Source organism: Camponotus vicinus, unplaced genomic scaffold (genome assembly GCF_025532165.1).
Source record: "Camponotus vicinus isolate PSW18456_S1 unplaced genomic scaffold, iyCamVici1.0 SCAF_4, whole genome shotgun sequence".
Lineage (NCBI taxonomy): Eukaryota > Metazoa > Arthropoda > Insecta > Hymenoptera > Formicidae > Camponotus > Camponotus vicinus.
In genome coordinates this window covers 12467593-12484934 of record NW_028141976.1, presented here as the reverse complement: position 1 = coordinate 12484934, position 17342 = coordinate 12467593, and the positions used below count along the sequence as shown (strand labels likewise).

General features: G+C 29.1%; 2 protein-coding genes across 3 annotated transcripts; both read left to right on the top strand.

Annotated features, from left to right (window-relative positions):
- Nucleotides 1–5390: 5390 nt before the first annotated feature.
- On the top strand, nucleotides 5391–12005 carry LOC145970031 (uncharacterized). Of its 2 annotated transcripts, XM_083096420.1 has the most exons (8): nucleotides 7667–7806; nucleotides 8246–8429; nucleotides 8501–8671; nucleotides 9121–9216; nucleotides 9618–9707; nucleotides 10847–10921; nucleotides 11366–11602; nucleotides 11785–12005. In XM_083096420.1, the coding sequence occupies exons 2-8, from the start codon at nucleotides 8246–8248 to the stop codon at nucleotides 11829–11831; spliced, it is 900 nt and encodes a 299-aa protein (XP_082952546.1). In that variant the 5' UTR covers nucleotides 7667–7806; the 3' UTR covers nucleotides 11832–12005. The 2 variants fall into 2 exon arrangements, with proteins under 2 accessions (XP_082952545.1, XP_082952546.1); XM_083096419.1 differs by lacking the exons at nucleotides 8501–8671; nucleotides 9121–9216; nucleotides 9618–9707; ... (1 more) ...; nucleotides 11366–11602; nucleotides 11785–12005 and having other exon boundaries at nucleotides 5391–7806; nucleotides 8246–8386.
- On the top strand, nucleotides 11871–16659 carry LOC145970047 (uncharacterized). Its single transcript, XM_083096460.1, has 6 exons — nucleotides 11871–12005; nucleotides 12511–12624; nucleotides 13160–13319; nucleotides 13691–13803; nucleotides 14000–15819; nucleotides 16475–16659. The coding sequence occupies exons 2-5, from the start codon at nucleotides 12601–12603 to the stop codon at nucleotides 14012–14014; spliced, it is 312 nt and encodes a 103-aa protein (XP_082952586.1). The 5' UTR covers nucleotides 11871–12005; nucleotides 12511–12600; the 3' UTR covers nucleotides 14015–15819; nucleotides 16475–16659.
- The last annotated feature ends 683 nt before the right edge of the window (nucleotides 16660–17342 follow it).

The following is a 17342-nucleotide window of genomic DNA, read 5'->3' as shown; positions in this document are numbered from 1 at the left end:
GGTTTATTATTATTTAAGATGTATGGTGTTATGTAAAAAAAACTAAATTAAATACCGGTTAAAGTTGGTCCTATTATTTCATAATCGGTATTTTTTTTTTAAATATTTAGAGAACGTGAAATTTCAAAATTATGTCGAAAAACAGTTAAAATGCTATTAATGAATAAAAAAATTAAACATTATCAACGACGTTAATTTTTAAAATATTTATATTTAAAAATTTTACTAAAAATATAATACCCCCTAATTGTTTCCAACAACGAGCAGTAATAATTTTTTTGCAAAATTACACAAAGTATGCTAACGCTCGATTTGATAAAATTCAGATAAAATACTAGTGTTAATAGATAAATATAACTTAAGAGATAAATTATAATTTCTTTTTCTTTCCAAAAACATTTAGATTTTCCAGATGTTTTGACTAATTTATTAATAAAAGGAAAATCATGTTTTACGTTATACTAATTTAATAAAAAATTTAGGATTACGTCATTAAGATGAATTTGTAATTACTGCTTCTTTATGCCCAGAAATAACTACATGCAATCCAGTAATTAGTACAGGACTTAAATTAGCTCGTGCCGCATTTAATATTTTATTATTTAAAATATTAACTTTTTTATAAAAAAATTTTTTTACCAATACCGCAATCAAAAATTCCAGAAATATTATTACTCCAAGCCCAAAGATTTATATCAACAATATCTTCAACATGTTGAGTAGAGTTTAAATGTAAGGCCTCATCACGGGCTATAAATCGTATGATTTTTGCATTACCTTCCATGAGTTTTCGTTCAGCAAATGCAAAAGAGCAAGCGAAACTTACATAAAAACGAATATATTTTTATTTTAAAAAATTAAGTTGTGATAGCACTCATTTTTTATAAAAAAATGAGTGCTATCACAACTTAATTTTTTAGTGTTGGGCAATTATAGATAAACGAAGATCTCGTGCTAATATTTCTCAAATTATGCATATTTTTTGTTTTCTCAGGATAGTTATTGATGCTGGCAACATCAATAACATAAGCAATTTTAATTGACGTAATACTAACTTTGGTTTATGCTCAATGTGTACATATCTAAGATGATGAATTTATTTTAAATAAAGATTCAAGGAACGATGATTGTAATATTTGGTTAATTAATTCATTGTATTATTTTTTTGCCCATACGTGTAGTACATTGTGCCCAAGATAAGAATATAATTTCTTCTGGGCGCCAAAAAAAAGAAAGTTGTTTTTCGATTAGTTTTTCAAAAATGGAATGTTTTTGTTGGTCAAATCGAGCAATATTTAAATTTTAAAGCTGATAATTTTTATTTTGTAGGAATATAAAAATATTAAGAACCTCTTATGTATAAAAAAATTCGCAATCATCCAACTTTACTTAATATTTATTCCAATATCAAAATTTTGATGGATTAATTGTAACTGGAGCTCCTCTAGGATTAATATCTTATTTTAATTGGAGGAGTTATTTTCTAGTTACAGTAGCGCTCAAAAGTATTTTGACAAGGACAATAATTGGGCTAATTTAATACAAATAGAAGACACAAATATACAACTATTTTTTATTGGAAGAAACTTGATTTGTCTACATATTTTTGTAAAAGAAATTGTAGTTTGATAACAAAATTACAAAACCAAACTAAAAATAAAGAACATGATTGATCAAAAGTATTTTGACACTGTAATCAAATGAAAATTTTTAACGCTTAAACATCATCTTTATTTTTAAATGAATCAATATTTAGTAGCATATCCATTAGCCTTTATAACAGCATCACAACGAGCCGGCATCGAGTCGACTAACTTCTGTATTCGATCCAAAGGAATTTTTCCCCACTCCTTCTTAAGAGCTTGAAATAAAGCCTCTTTATTCGAATAATTTTAACATCTTACTCTGCGATCTAACTCCTCCCACAGATGCTCTATGGGGTTTAGATCAGCACTTTGACTTGGCCATTCGAGAACCTTGACTTTTTCACGTTTCATAAATTCGGTTATGTGCTTGGACTTGTGTTTTGGATCATTGTCGTGCTGAAAGTACCACCCAGGTGGCATGTTCTCTTTAGCATAGGGCATCATTTGCGTCTTTAATATGTTCTCATACATAAATCGATCCATATTCCCTTCAATGCGAACTAGCGGTCCAACTCCATAGCGTGAAAAACAGCCCCAAACCATAACACTGCCGCCTCCATGTTTGATGGTGGGCACTTGGTATCGAACATCATATCTTTTGTTAACAGGACGTCGAATGTACTTAATCCCATCAGATGACACTAAATTAAATTTGCTTTCGTCGCTCCACAAAATACTAGACCATTCAGAACTCGTCCACAGTTTGTGGCGTTTTGCAAACGCAATTCGTAACTTCTGGTTCTTTGCAGATATAAGAGGCTTCTTTGTGGGTCGACGGCCGTGTAATCCATAAGATATTAGACGACGTTTGACGGTTGAAACATGAATATCCGTGTCGTAATTTTCTTTCAGTTCGTTTTTTATTGCTACTGCCGACTTACGAACATCACTAGCGGATAGTCTTTTTATTATGCGATCAATAGTAGGAATTGCTTTTTTCGGACGGCCACTTCGGGACTTGTTTTCGATAGTCCCTCGTTTATTGAACACTTTATTCCATATACTAACAAGCTGCCGAGACACGTTAAAATTACGTGCAACTTCTGCTTATGTTTTTCCTTGTTTTAGGGCGGTTATAACAGCTTTTTTAAAGTCAGTGGAATATTCTTTAAGCTTCGGCATGTTAAAAGAATCACAATAAATTGATATACACACAAATCAAGTAATACTACAACCGACACTTTGGAAAACTCGAAACAAAATGACTTGTCAAAATACTTTTGAGCGCAAGATATGGAATGTTTGTCATTCAGCGCCTACTGTGAACAAACAAGTTCAAACTTGTTGTTTACTTATGACCTGCAATCACATCACACTCAACGATAAACTAAAACGTTTTTTATTTAGCACTATGTAACGCGTAATAACAAAGAATTTCTTGTTGTCAAAATACTTTTGAGCGCTACTGTATATTCGTAGCGGTATTTGTATTATTTAAAAATTATTATTAATATCAAACATACTATTCGTGATGTAATTTTGTTTCCTACACTTCGTCCAAAATAAAATTTGTCTTTAGATTATCAAATATTGTATATAATAATAATTATTAATATAAATAAAATAAAGATTATTATTAATTTATACAGTAAATATCTTTCCTAAATATTTTATTTAAAACTAGAAGGATTTTCTGATTTCCTAGAAATTTTATCTATTTCGTCTACTAAGGTAGAAAATCATCATTTACTAAATTCCCGGTAAAAAAATTTAGGATTACGTCATTAAGATGAATTTGTAATTAAATTAAAATCATGATCATAATAAATTAAATTTAAAATTTAAATAATAATAACAATTGATAGTTAATAGCCTAATTCTTATTGCCGTTTCTTTGCTAATAAAATAATGCAAAATTTTTGTATTATATTAATGGAGTAAATTAGAAATAATAATTCATGAATCATTTGTTTCATTAATATTAGTGTTTGTGGGTCTTCTGCTATTACTACAGGAATACTGGTTTCTTTTATTAATAGATAAAAAGGGATGTTGGCATCTAAAAAATAGAAATTTTGATTAACAATACTTATTTAATCAATTATTTCAGTTTATGCCTCCTAAATTATTGTAATTCCACTAAATTAATATCTCATGTCATAGCGTTATCACGAGGCGCTTATTATGAATTGATACGAATTAGCTAATTTCATTATTTTACGCATTGCGTAATTAAATTCTCTTTTTTGAAATAATTCTCCTTGTAACTAAATATTTACATATGTAATCATATACTGGTTACAACACATTAATTTTTTAAGAGTTTTCATGTTATTAATTGGATAAACTACGACTGTTTACGGATGACTTAAACAAAATTGGTCCAGAGTGAAAATTCATTGTTATCTTTAATGCAGTTGATTAGTTCTAATTTTCCTTTGGGAGGATTTGCATATTCACGAGTTGTTTACAGCTAAGAAGCGAAAAATGAAGCTGAAAAACATATTAAAAACTTACGTTATAATGATGACACCTTATTTTTATTAAAACCTATAAATCTTATTCTCAGTATTAAATCACATATGAGACGCGGTAAAACAACTACTAATGTGATGTTTGGAAATGCTGCTAGTGTGTTAGTAGGTGATTTTATATTTAAACGTAATACTTTGTTAGACGAATATTGGTGTGATATTTTAGATGAACAAGGAAGTTAATGCAATACGATAATCATTTGTTAGTGATTTTTTTATTTGGATTATTCAAAAAAATTACTTAATATTTTTGCTTTATTAGGATATTCAGGATACATACGATTAATCACACAAGACGAATACCCTGTTTTGCATGTTAACTGAGTGGTTTAGATCCGAGTACTAATTGTTTTTATTTAGAATATAACTACTCTGGGGTCTACCGGAGTAGTAGCAGCATAATCAAAATATATTGGTAACTTCATCTAACTAGTATTCCAATTTTTATCGCTGTAATTACATAAAATTTTTTGATTCATATAGTCATTATTAGAATTTTAAAAGAACTAAGTTTTTAGTTGTTTATCATAATTTATTAATCACAATTAATTTTGAGTAATTCCATTAATTACAATATGAGACTTTAGTATATTGTACGTTCCATTATTTTATCTAAATTGATATGCAGTATCGTTCCATACTCGTATTAATTGTGATTAATAAATTATGATAAACAACTAAAAACTTAGTTCTTTTAAAATTCTAATAACGACTATATGAATCAAAAAATTTTATGTAATTACAGCGATAAAAATTGGAATACTAGTTAGATGAAGTTACCAATATATTTTGATTATGCTGCTACTACTCCGGTAGACCCCAGAGTAGTTATATTCTAAATAAAAACAATTAGTACTCGGATCTAAACCACTCAGTTAACATGCAAAACAGGGTATTCGTCTTGTGTGATTAATCGTATGTATCCTGAATATCCTAATAAAGCAAAAATATTAAGTAATTTTTTTGAATAATCCAAATAAAAAAATCACTAACAAATGATTATCGTATTGCATTAACTTCCTTGTTCATCTAAAATATCACACCAATATTCGTCTAACAAAGTATTACGTTTAAATATAAAATCACCTACTAACACACTAGCAGCATTTCCAAACATCACATTAGTAGTTGTTTTACCGCGTCTCATATGTGATTTAATACTGAGAATAAGATTTATAGGTTTTAATAAAAATAAGGTATTCGAACTAATTAGAATATTTTGATAATTAAGATATCAGAATATCTGATATCTTAATTATCAAAATATTCTAATAATATTTTTACGAAAATATAATCTTTTCTATCTGATTTGTTGCAAGATCAGATATCATATCTCAGTTGAAAAAATCATACATTTTTGCAATCTGGAAGATATCTTATAGATATCCCAGTCATATCTGAGTAGCATTATTTAAATCAGATATTCTGATATTTAGATATCTCTTAGATCTCTCTATGATATATTTTGCTGTGTGGGACGTTTTACAGAAAAATTCGTTTCAGACAAAAATTCGTTTCAGACAAAAGTTATATAGTTTCGAGGGGGCCATAAGATGTTACCATTGGTTTGACCTTGGACAGTCATTTGAAGGTCACGTGAAGGTCACTTCAATTTTTTTAAATTGCACCCCCTTTTTGGTTCCATTTAAGAAATTGAAGGTAATGCCGAAGTATAAGAAATTCAGAGATTTATCTCGAAGACAACAAAACAGACGATTGTTATCACAAGAACGAAAGAGAAATGTTACTGCCATTTCGATAACGAAAAATTGGCAAGACAATGTTATTGCTAAACACAATTCTGTTCATATAGAATGCTTCGAAAATGAGAATTTTGATACAAATAAATCTCCTTTGCAATCAGTAGATGTAGTACACGAGCAATTACATGATTCCGAGAACATTGAAAATATGCATGATTTTTTTTCAACATGTATTGCAACAGACAAAGAAAAAAACACTTTACAACAACGCTTACGTACTTGGGCTATAGAATATAATGTTCCACACACATCTGTAACAAGTTTATTGCGGATTCTTCGAGAAGAAGGTCTCCAAAATTTGCCTAGCGATGCGAGAACCTTTTTACACACACCCACAGAAACGATTATTCGTGAATGCGCGAGTGGTCATTATTTCCACTATGGTCTGGAAAGAGCATTACGGGAGCGCTTAGAACATTATGAAAGTACCAATGATTTGATAAAAATTAACGTTAACATTGATGGCTTACCTCTTGCTAAAAGCTCAGCAAGTCAATTATGGCCCATACTTGGGCAAATATATAATAACAATCAATCTACAGAACCCTTTTTAATTGGAGCATATCACGGTTATAAGAAGCCTACGAATGCGCACGAGTTGTTAGAAGAATTTTGTGAAGAATATCTACATCTGCACAATGAAGGATTTTCATTCAAAGAAAAAAAGTATCAAGTAATAATCAGAGCTATTATTTGCGATGCTCCTGCCAAATCCTTTGTAACGGGTGTTAAAGGACATAATGGTTATTTTGGTTGCACTAAATGTTTTTGTGAAGGAGAATATTATAACCATAAGATGGTTTTTCTGCAAGAAAATGCACGATTACGTACAAACAATAATTTCCGCAATAGAGAAAATGAAGAACATCACGTTACAGTATCACCATTCGAATACTTGCCTATAGACATAATTAACAGTTTCCCCTTGGATTATATGCATGTAATTTGCTTAGGAGTAATGAAGAAGATGCTGCTTCTATTGATGAAGGGGCCCCATAAATCGCGATTACGTGCGGCACAGATAGAAGCATTATCCAAAGACATTTTAAATTTGCGTAAATTCATACCAATTGAATTTGCTCGTCGCCCACGAGGACTTAACGAATTAGATAGGTGGAAGGCAACAGAATTTCGATTATTCCTTCTTTATTTGGGACCTATTGTTTTACAGAAATATTTGGACGCTGATTATTACAAACATTTCTGTGCTCTACATATTGCTATACGTATATTATGCCATCCTGAAGATTGTTTACGTAACAATGAATATGCTACTGATTTGTTGAAATATTTTGTCAGAACATTTAAAGTATTATACGGAAAAGACACTATTGTTTATAATATACATAATTTAATACATTTGTGTGAAGATGTAAAGAGATATGGATCTTTAAATACATTCTGCGCTTTTCCTTTCGAGAATTTTATGAAAGAACTCAAGAAAATGTTACGCAAATCAGAAAAACCATTGTCACAATTGAACAACAGAATTAATGAACGCGCAATAACTAAATGTGAAAGTAATTTTAATAATAGCAACGTAATAAATATACCGCTACTTCTACATCCAGATGGAAGAAATATGCCCTTAGGATGTGTAAATTCACACAAAAGTATGAAATTTGCAAAATATTTGCTGACGACGAATTCTGCAGATAATTGCTGTTATTTAAAGGATGGATCAGTGTTTTGCATCGAATATATCGGCTACAAAGATAACATACCTATTGTTGTTGGAAAAAAATTTTGTGATCTTCAGTCCATTGCAATGTATTCTTGTAATTCCCAAGACATGAATATTCATACAGCAACGCGGCAAACAAGTGTGGAAGTAGTATCAGCAACGCAAATTGATGCTAAAGCTGTAAAAATATTTTTCAATCACATGTATTATATAATGCCTCTTTTACATTTGTAAAAACAGTGAGTAGTGTTACCTTTATTTATATGCATATAGTACTACATTTATTTTTATGCAGATAAATGTTAAAAGTTATCAAAAATCTTCGATTTTAATCTTCCTTTTTCTAACGACTGTAACGTGAAAAATATTTTTTTTGGATATTTTCTCTTATATGCCAAAAATAACGCCAATTTTATTGCCATCACTTTTTGATACACTTAGAGCTTCTGCCCACAGGACGCGGAAACGCTTGCCACGCGGCAAAAAGTGACGCAGTAATCAATCAACGTATTGTTGTCCTAGCGTTTATTAGCTACCGCGTAACTTTTTCCCGCGCGGCAAGCGCTTCCGCGTTCTGTGGGCAGGAGCTCTTATTTGTATATGTGTAATATATTTTTTAGCATTACTGAGGAAAATGATATTCAACATTTAATCAGTACTAAAATTTAACAATTTCAGATGTATTATGTAATATTTTTTGACGATTGGTGCTCCATAGTACCTGACGTTTGGGTAAATGTTAAGGCAAGAACCTTCAAATGGCCACCAAAAGAAATAAACGTCAGAAGAGCTGTTCAGAAAAATATTTTTCCCTGTGACGACTGGGATGTTCAACAGTATAGACGCATTGTAGGGCCATATGGTAATGAAACTAAAACTATGTAATTTTATTTTGGAAGAATTTTGTAATTACATCAAAATTATTTTGCATAGATTCTTATGAAACAGCCATACAAGCCGAGAAACGAGCAGAAACTGTATCCACATCCGATGAAGGACCAATGCAAGCACTAAGTCAAGGATATTCAATTATACAGGAACCACAAAAAAGAACAATTAAAAGACCACCGTTTCATGATGAACTTGAAAATTACAGCAAAACCGGTAATTAATTCTATTCATTTAATCGTTACCCAAGAAAAAAATGCGTATAATATGGTCAGATGTAAATATACATAATTAGATATGAAAAGATTTGACATATATATAATTTTATATAATCATACATAATAATATTCGAAAAATGATGTGATATGATCATATCTTTATTATCATATTCGACTAGATCTATTTATATATGAAAATAGATGATCAAATATTATTATATAAAGATGTGATCATGTCACGCCATTCTTCGGATATGATTATATAAAATTATATATGTTATCAAATCTTCATATCTAATAATTATGTATATTTACATCTGACTATATTATACCCATTTTTTTCTTGGATAGTGATAATAATTCTAATAATAATTCTACTTATTTAATTGTAATTATTTTATCGTTAATAAGAACAGTAAATTAAGTAATAGTATTTAACTTTGATAGAATATCTAAGCAAGAAAAAGAAGAATGCGTTAACGCCTCCTTGTAATTACGTACCATCTAATAATGTCAGCAATCTTCGAAACAAAGGATTTAATGGTATTTATGGTTTCAGTTTTTCTTCACGGGAAAAAAATTTGTCCTAAATGGATTTTGTCAATATCTGATCATGTCTTGCCAAATAGAGTCATATATGATATATGGTTATCATATATGACTGTATTTGATAATATATATCATATATACGACTATATTTGGCAAGACATGATCAGATATTGACAAAATCCATATATGACGAATTTTTTTTTCCCGAAAGTAGTAAAGTTAAGTTAACTGTATTCTATGGCTATGGTCAGGAAGATGTTATGAATGCTTCGAAAAATCATTCATATATCTTTATTTTCGTGGAATGTAGAACAAAAATAGAATAATGTTCCGAAGCATATCTAACGTTTCCCCGACCGCAGTCAAAGTTTAATAACATTAATAATATTTTGTAGGATCTACAGAAGAAACGAACCTCGTGCAAACGCCTTCTTGCGGTGGCGCACAAGTATCCGGAAATGTTACCAGTCTTAGTAACTTGAATGGTACGCATAATTATAGGATATACAGGGTGAGCCATTTTAATTAACGCACGCAATTATTTCGGAAACAAAGCATTTTAGAGAAAAATGTTTCAGACAAAAGTTTTATGGTTTCGAGGGGGCCATAAGATGGTATCATTGGTTTGATCCTGAAGAGTTATTTGAAGGTCACATGAAGGTCACCTTCAATTTCTTAAATGGAACCTACTATTTGTCATTGCATATTCTTGTAGCTTATCTCGAGAGCTTTCCAAAACACTATAATTATGTACTTTTTTGTTAAGTACTTTTTGAGTTATGAGGCTTGAAATAATTTCTTAATTTTACATAAACCGTAAAATATCTTGTAAAATATTCATTTTTCGATTATCTTACCTTAATACTTTTATGTACAAAATAATGAGAGGAATCAATTGGTGTAAAGAAAACACATAGTTGTTTTTAAGAAAAAATATGGAATTGTTAATTGCAAATTACATATTTTTTCTTCAAAACAACTATGTGTCTTTTTTTACACCAGTTGATTCCTCTCATTATTTTGTACGTAAAAGTATTAAGGTAAGATAATCGAAAAATGAATATTTTACAAGATATTTTACGGTTTATGTAAAATTAAGAAATTATTTCAAGCCTCATAACTCAAAAAGTACTTAACGAAAAGGTACTTAATTATAGTGTTTTGGAAAGCTATCGAGATAAGCTACGAGAATATGCAATGACAAATAGTAGGTTCCATTTAAGAAATTGAAGGTGACCTTCATGTGACCTTCAAATAACTCTTCAAGGTCAAACCGATGATACCATCTTATGGCCCCCTCGAAACCAAACAACTTTTGTCTGAAACATTTTTCTCTAAAATGCTTTGTTTCCGAAATAATTGCGTGCGTTAATTAAAATGGCTCACCCTGTATATGGATTATCTATGTGTGTGTGTGTGTGTGTGTGTGTGTGTGTGTATAAGTTGGGAAATGTGTGTGTATATATATATATATATATATATATATATATCACACACACACACACACACACATTTCCAAACTTACTGCAACGATAACAATGAACTTTATGTGATGACACTTGCTGCGAAGTATTACTTAAAGCTAAAATGAAATCCTATATAAATTATATTTTATATTTTGCAGAATATATGAGGAAGAAAAGTGTGCGTCTTACTTCTTGTGTGCAAGTACCCAGAAATAGCAGCCAATTTAATAAAGGTAAGCAAAATAATGGTATGTTTTTTTACTTTTCAGGAAAAAAAGAAGCTTATATAAAGAAGTGATTAAATACTTTGTGAAGTTCAATTAATGATTTGTTGTTAATAAATTGTATTTATTTATTTCTTATCTAATTAAACTATTCATGAAGTATATAGCCACTTGTTTATAAGCAAACTCTTATAGCAATATTTAAATTAGATTATGTTTATTAAAAAATTATCTTTTTAAAAAAGGGTGCTAAGTCCACATCAAAAACTGTTACATATACTTAAAAAATTTTCAAATTATTTTAATTTTGTGTAAAATATATTCTAGAAAAAATAATATAAAAAATTGCGTTAAATGAAAATTATATAAAATAGTTTACAATGAATGAAATTTAATAACACTGTGATGAACAGTATAACTAACAAAATGAACTCACAGACTTTATATTTACAGATGTTGACATTACTGATGAGGAATGGTTGAACGAAAGTTTAGTAGGTGATTACGTGTCTTGCGATAATGCTAATGTGCGTGATGATGGTAATGGGCTTAATAATGACAATGTGCCTGATGATAATAATGATGATGATGATGATATTGGTGACAATATGATTAGCCCTGATAATGTGCTTGACGGTGATGACATGACAACTTTCAATGCCAACGGCAATCATTTGGAAAAATGCTGTGGTATGTATTAAACTTTATTCTTTATTCTTCCTTCTTAATTATATCGTTATATTGTACTTATAATAGCAATATGTTATATGTACTTAATTTCGTATGTATGTACTTGTGTAAAATAACTAAACAGATAATTTTAATGATACTTATAAAGAGAAATAAATATTTTTCTTTTTTATCTTATACAGATGCGTGTCGTACCGAACAAAAAATTATTAAAAATCTCATACAATAGAATACGAGACAGTTGGAGATAATAATAAATTTAATAAATAACGCAGGACCAGCTAATACAATATATAATAATGACGAAGTCCAATTATTGCCGGAATTTCCGCTATCAACAGTTGACGAATTTTTCAAATTTGACACGGATCTCCAAAAGGACAGAGAGATTCGGAAACAATTAGTGAGTACTTTTCTGTTTTTGCGTCCATTTCTTTTTTCTTCTTCTCTCCATTTTTAAATGTGAAATAAATGTATATTTCCATAATTCAATCAACAACAAAAATTCTTTTGTAGAGATAAAAGTAGAAGACAAAATCTAGATATTGAATATACTGGGTGTCACACTAATTAATTCCTCTCATTATTTTGTACATAAAAGTATTAAGATAAGATAATTGGTGTAAAAAAAACACATAGTTGTTTCGAAAAAAAAAATGTAATTTGCAATTAACAATTACAATTTTTTCTTAAAAATAACTATGTTTTCTTTACACCAATTGATTCCTCTCATTATTTTGTACATAAAAGTATTAAGGTGAAGTAATCGAAAAATGAATATTTTACAATTATCTCACCTTAATACTTTTATGTACAAAATAAGATATTTTACGGTTTATATAAAATTAAGAAACAATTTCAAGCCTCATAACTCTGCAAGTACTTAATGAAAACTAACTTAATTATAGTGTTTTGGAAAGCTCTCGAGATAAGCTACAAGAATAATAACGCAATGAAAAATAAATGGTTCCATTTAAGAAATTGAAGGTGACCTTCACATGATTTTGACAACGCTATTCAAGGTCGTACTAATATTACTGTGCATTATTTGAAACCCTATAACTTTTATAGGAAACATTTTTGTCTGCCGTTCTCGGTTTTCGAGATATTCGGCTGATACGGGTGGTCTGACACACCCCGTATATGTATATATATATATATATATATATATATATATATATTTATTTATTTATTTATTTATTTATTTATTTTTTTATTTATTTATTCATATGATAAAAACAATTGTGAAAAATAAAATAATGAAAATAATAGGCTCAACATAATAATAAATTACTAAGGGGTAAAAAGGCAAATAAAAATCAAAAGACACGCGGTTATTAGTGCGCAAATTTAGATATATAGTATAAAATATTTACTTAAATTTACTTAAAGCGTAATATATAACATTCTTTTAAATTTTATTACAATTTTTGCTGCCTTTTGTCGCTTAGTAATTTTGAAAGAAGCTCTTAAAATATATTAAATTCATGTTTCCTTTTTCTTCAAGCGGCTTAAATTGAAAATATTATTAAACATTTTTGTAACATTCTGTTATAGAAAAGGAAAATTGCAAAAATTGGAGGAAACACTTTCGTTCACAAGACAAGGAATATTATAAAATACACATTATCGGATGAATTGTGCCGCAAATTATCATGGACAGGCCAAAAAGGATCAACGGCAATTAAGGACACAAGTTTTGTCACAGTTATTATGGGTAATTATTATTTCTTTAAGATATATTTTTATTTCTCCTTTTTATGTAATATTGTTTAAAAATAGTTGCACCTTTAATGTATTCGAACATCAGTATTATTCGAGATAGTATCTAACATATGCTTAGATGTAACGTGCACTTTTAACTTTAAATTTTTCTTCAGAATTATTAATAAGATCTTACTTCAAATTTCGTTCAAATATTCTTCTACACTTTATACTCTTTCCAATTTTTTACGGATCAAAATTTTTATATTCTTTCCAAAAGTTGCAAACGTTTATAGCTATACTTTACTTCATGACTACCCTATTCTAACTATTGGAATTAAAGCACAAAATATTTTAATAATTATGTAACAAATCGTTTTTCAGCATACGTTTCGGACGACGAAAAAAGTAATATGCACGATATTAAAAAGACCATCCAAGAATGGTTACGACATGCGGGAGATCGCCTCAACTATTTAAGGAACAAGGAGAAAAAGGTTGGTAAATTATTGAAAATTCCATACGATATTATTTAAAAAACAATAGGGCTGTATAATGTTGCTGCATAACATTTTTAGTGTTGAAAATGAGAAAACATTGAAATTAATATATGTTTTTTAATATATGTAAATGTATATCTTAAATCATATTTCACTTATCTATTTCAATTATCTTTTGTATATTTTTTTACAGCACTATGACATATGAAGATTTTATTCAACAAAATGAAGATTGTGACGATGTGCGCAATGGAATGCTTGGTCATCATCGCGTATTGATGCTACTAGACTAGTTGTACCATTGAAAACTTTGTATCAACCAATTAAGGAACGAGTAGATCTTCCGCCAATTCAATATGATCCAGTTTTATGTACAAGATTTAAGCCTACGGCACACGGTACAATTTTTCGTACTGGATTTGATAAGATTTAGTAAAATATTAGAAATGCTGCATTCTGATTGGTGCATTTTTAGTATTTTACTAAATCTTATCAAATCCAGTACGAAAAATCGTACCGTGTGCCGTCGGCTTAACATGCAGAGCTATTTTAAATCCATTATATCAAGTAGACTATCGTGCAAAATTATGGATCTGCAATTTTTGCTCTCAGAGAAATCCTGTAAGAAAAAATTCTATCCATTTTCTTTTAAGCTAAATCATTTTAGCTAGACTAGAGTTTAACTTAATTAGATTTAAGCTAGCAATTATTCAATTTTGGAAGTAAATTCAGCAGAATAGTAAGCTATAGGTCCTTGATAAAAATGACTAAAATAATATGATTTAGATTGTACAGATCATAAGATTTCAATCTTGTATTATAGTATGTATGTATATACACAGCATATATATGCTATACACATAAATGAATAGAGTAAAAATCATTTTTTATTTATCACAAACATTTTGAAAAATATTAAAGTAGTTTATTTCTATTAGAAATTAAAGTATATTTTTATGTATTTCTTTATTATGATATATTTACATTCATATTCTATTCTTTATTACTTCATTTAAATTCGTATTTTATTTAATACATCCCACACAACATTATGTCGTCTTAAAGAAGTCTTAAAGACGTCATGAAATTTCTAAAGACGTCTTAAGAAGTTATCAGAATTACATCTTTATGACGTCTTTAAGACGTCTTATGTCCCGATTTAAGATATCTGTCGGGCATTGTTTTAAGACGTCTCACTCAAGACGTCCCAATCAAGACATAATTAAATGTCTCACTCAGGATGTTATAAAGACGTCTCAGACATTTCAATTAAGACGACTTTTAGACGTGCGTAATTCGGTCGGTAAAATAGCTGCATTGATTTATTGATTTATTCTATAATAAATAATAAAACTCATCTTAAGTTCATTTCTTTATTATATTTTGAATATTTATACATATTTTTATGAACACTATATGCTCCTAATAAATAATTTACGATTACTTTTTAAATTATATCTTATATGATATAGAGAGGAGAATATTACAAGAGAATTATCCCACACAACATGCATGTCTTGAAGACGTCTTAAACATGTCTTTCTTATGACGCCTTTAAGACTTGTCCAATTGACGTCTTTCTGATGTTTTTAAGACATTCAATTTAAGACGTATTTTTTTAAACGTCTTAAAGATGCCTTTCTTATGACGCCTTTAAGACTTGACCAATTGACGTCTTTCTGATGTTTTTAAGACATTCAATTTAAGACGTATTTTTTTAAACGTCTTAAACATGCCTTTCTTATGACGCCTTTAAGACCTGACCAATAGACGTCTTTCTAACGTCTGTAAGACATTCAATTTAAGACGTATTTTTTTAAACGTCTTAAACATGCCTTTCTTATGACGTCTTTAAGACCTGACCAATAGACGTCTTTCTGATGTTTTTAAGAACATTTACTTTAAGACGCCATTTTTAAGATGGCCGCGGTGCCAGGCCAGCCAGGCATTAGACGGCGTCGAGTTGGAAAATAAATTATTCCATTTACCAAAGTTGAGCAGTGCTTTGCACAGGTAAGAATTAATGATATTTAAAGCCGGGTCTGCAATGGCCATAGCATAAGGTTGTAAGATGTAAGCGAAATAACCAAATCCATTTCCTATGGATTTCGTGCGTTCTACGGTGGTCTCGCATACGCAGTCACGGAAGAATTCTGCGTTCTTAATTCTTATTGCGCGTCCGCCGTAGAACATACATAGAGCTCATTCTGCAATGGCAGTAACAAGACTGTAGGAGTAGAGATTAAATCGTTTTTAGTGAAGTAAAGAAGAAGAAGTAATGAAATAGACAATTCTCATTTTGTACTACTATTACCTTAGAGTACTAATGAGAATTTCTATTTCGTTACTTCTTGTCTTTACTTCATTAGAAACAGTTTATTCTTTACTCCTACAGCCTTGTTATTGCCATTGTAGAATGGGCTTAGGGCGTGTTCCAAAATTCACTGCCAGCGCTGAAAATCTTTAGTTCACGTTACGTATATTATATATTTTCAGCGCTGGCAGTGAATTTTGGAACATGGCCATAGTAGGAAATGGATTTGGTTCATTTCGCTTACAACTTTATGCTACGTTATATATATATATGTATATGTATGTATGTGTAAAAAAATTAAACTCTATATTGTAAAAAAATATATTAATTATCTTTTGTATATTTTTTTTGCAGCATTATGACAACATATGAAGATTTTATTCAACAAAATTTTATTCAACAAGATTGTGACGGTGTGCGTTCCATAAATGGAATGCTTGGCCATCATCGCGTATTGATACTACTAGACTAGTTGTACTATTGAAAACTTTGTATCAACCAATTAAGGAACAAGTAGATCTTCCGCCAATTCAATATGATCCAGTTTTATGTAGATCTACATGCAGAGCTATTTTAAATCCATTATATCAAATAGACTATCGTGGTAAGTAATAAGGTATTATAAATGAATAGAACAAAAATCATTTTTTATTTATCACAAGAAACATTTTGAAAAATATTAAAGTAGTTTATTTCTATTAGAAATTAAAATATATTTTAATGTGTTTCTTTATTACGATGTATTTACATTCATATTCTTTATTATTCTTTATACTTCATTTAAATTCGTATTTTATTTAATGCATAATTCTCTTGTAATTTTCTGTCTATATCATATAAGATAATTTAAAAAATCAAATTATTTATTAGGAGCATATAGTATTCATAATAATATTGTAAAGATATTTTTATATTTCAATAAATTCTAAATTTGTGTTATCATTATATATTATTTTTTTTAAGTTACATTATAATACACATATTGTGAGTTATATTAATAATTATGAGAAAAAAACTTTGCAAAAAGAATTTATGAGGAAATTCTTCGAAATAAGAAACAAAAAGGAAATATATTTAAATGATCAAAATGTATGCATTTATTTGAATAATAGTGTTATATATGTGTTATATATGTTGAATAGTTATATTATGAAACAAATATTTTTGATTTTACTTTTTTTAAGATTTGATTCTTTTCGAACATTTTTTTTATTATCATTTA